A 943-nucleotide genomic window follows, 5' to 3' on the forward strand; every position below is an offset into this window, starting at 1 on the left:
ACATTGTCGCCATGATTCAGTCCCCCTCAACGAAGATACAGACGACGAAGGATTTGTTGGAGTCACGCATGAAAGTCGGTTCCGATGATACCAGCTACAATCGGTACTATTTCCGGGTGCGTGAGATGGTCATTTTCGGAAAAACGATGTTGAGACTCTTTCGAACCAAAATCTTTCACCTTTCATCACCAGCATTCTACGGAACCACTGCTGAAGGCACTGTACGAGCAAAAGCTAAAGAACAAAGATGGATCGGAGAACTTCATTCCATTGAAGCGTGGTGTCGAGCTGGTACAGCAAGGATTGTACGCGTTCCAGGTAGAACTCGGCATAGCCTATCTGTTGATCAACGACCTGTATCATGAAGGTGAAAAGTGTGACCTGAAGATGATGGATTCGTACAGGGTGATCGACCCGTACTACGCGGTACAGAAAAACACGTCTTTCCGCGAGTCCGTGCGCATCGCCTTATTCAGGTTGCGCGAATTCGGCATTCAGGAACGGGAGCACTCGCTTCTCTACACCAAGAAGCCACGCTGTTCCGGTGCCACAAGCTTCGTACCGATTTCGATCGTGGATATCTGGCCAGCGCTAGCTATATTTGGCTGGGGATGCCTCTTGGCGGTTGTGACGCTAGGGACCGAGTTGTGGGTGCGGTCCCAAATGTATCACAGACTGAAGGCGTTTCTTTGCTTAAAGAAAACAAACAGATAAGCAGCAGATCGGAAAAAGGATCACTATAGAAGAGTTGTTTACTTTAGAAATAGCTTTATGCAACTTGATGCAGAGCACACGCAAATGAACTTCTACCCTATAGCATCGTTTGGACCCCTAGTTGATTCAATTTTAAGAAACGAATCGAATCATTACAGCACAACTTAACTAGATTTTCCATAAGAAGACTTACTTAATCAGTCAGAGGAACAGTCCCCGATTTAGCGAA

General features: G+C 46.4%; 1 protein-coding gene across 1 annotated transcript; it reads left to right on the forward strand.

The window, feature by feature from the left end:
* Positions 1 to 5: 5 nt before the first annotated feature.
* LOC131214681 (uncharacterized) lies at positions 6 to 651 on the forward strand (the record flags this gene model as incomplete). Its single annotated transcript, XM_058209016.1, has 2 exons — positions 6 to 116; positions 193 to 651. Coding segments are annotated over 2 exons (570 nt in total), but the record flags the coding sequence as incomplete, so codon positions are not given.
* Positions 652 to 943: the final 292 nt, after the last annotated feature.

Source organism: Anopheles bellator, unplaced genomic scaffold (assembly GCF_943735745.2).
Source record: "Anopheles bellator unplaced genomic scaffold, idAnoBellAS_SP24_06.2 scaffold01851_ctg1, whole genome shotgun sequence".
NCBI lineage: Eukaryota > Metazoa > Arthropoda > Insecta > Diptera > Culicidae > Anopheles > Anopheles bellator.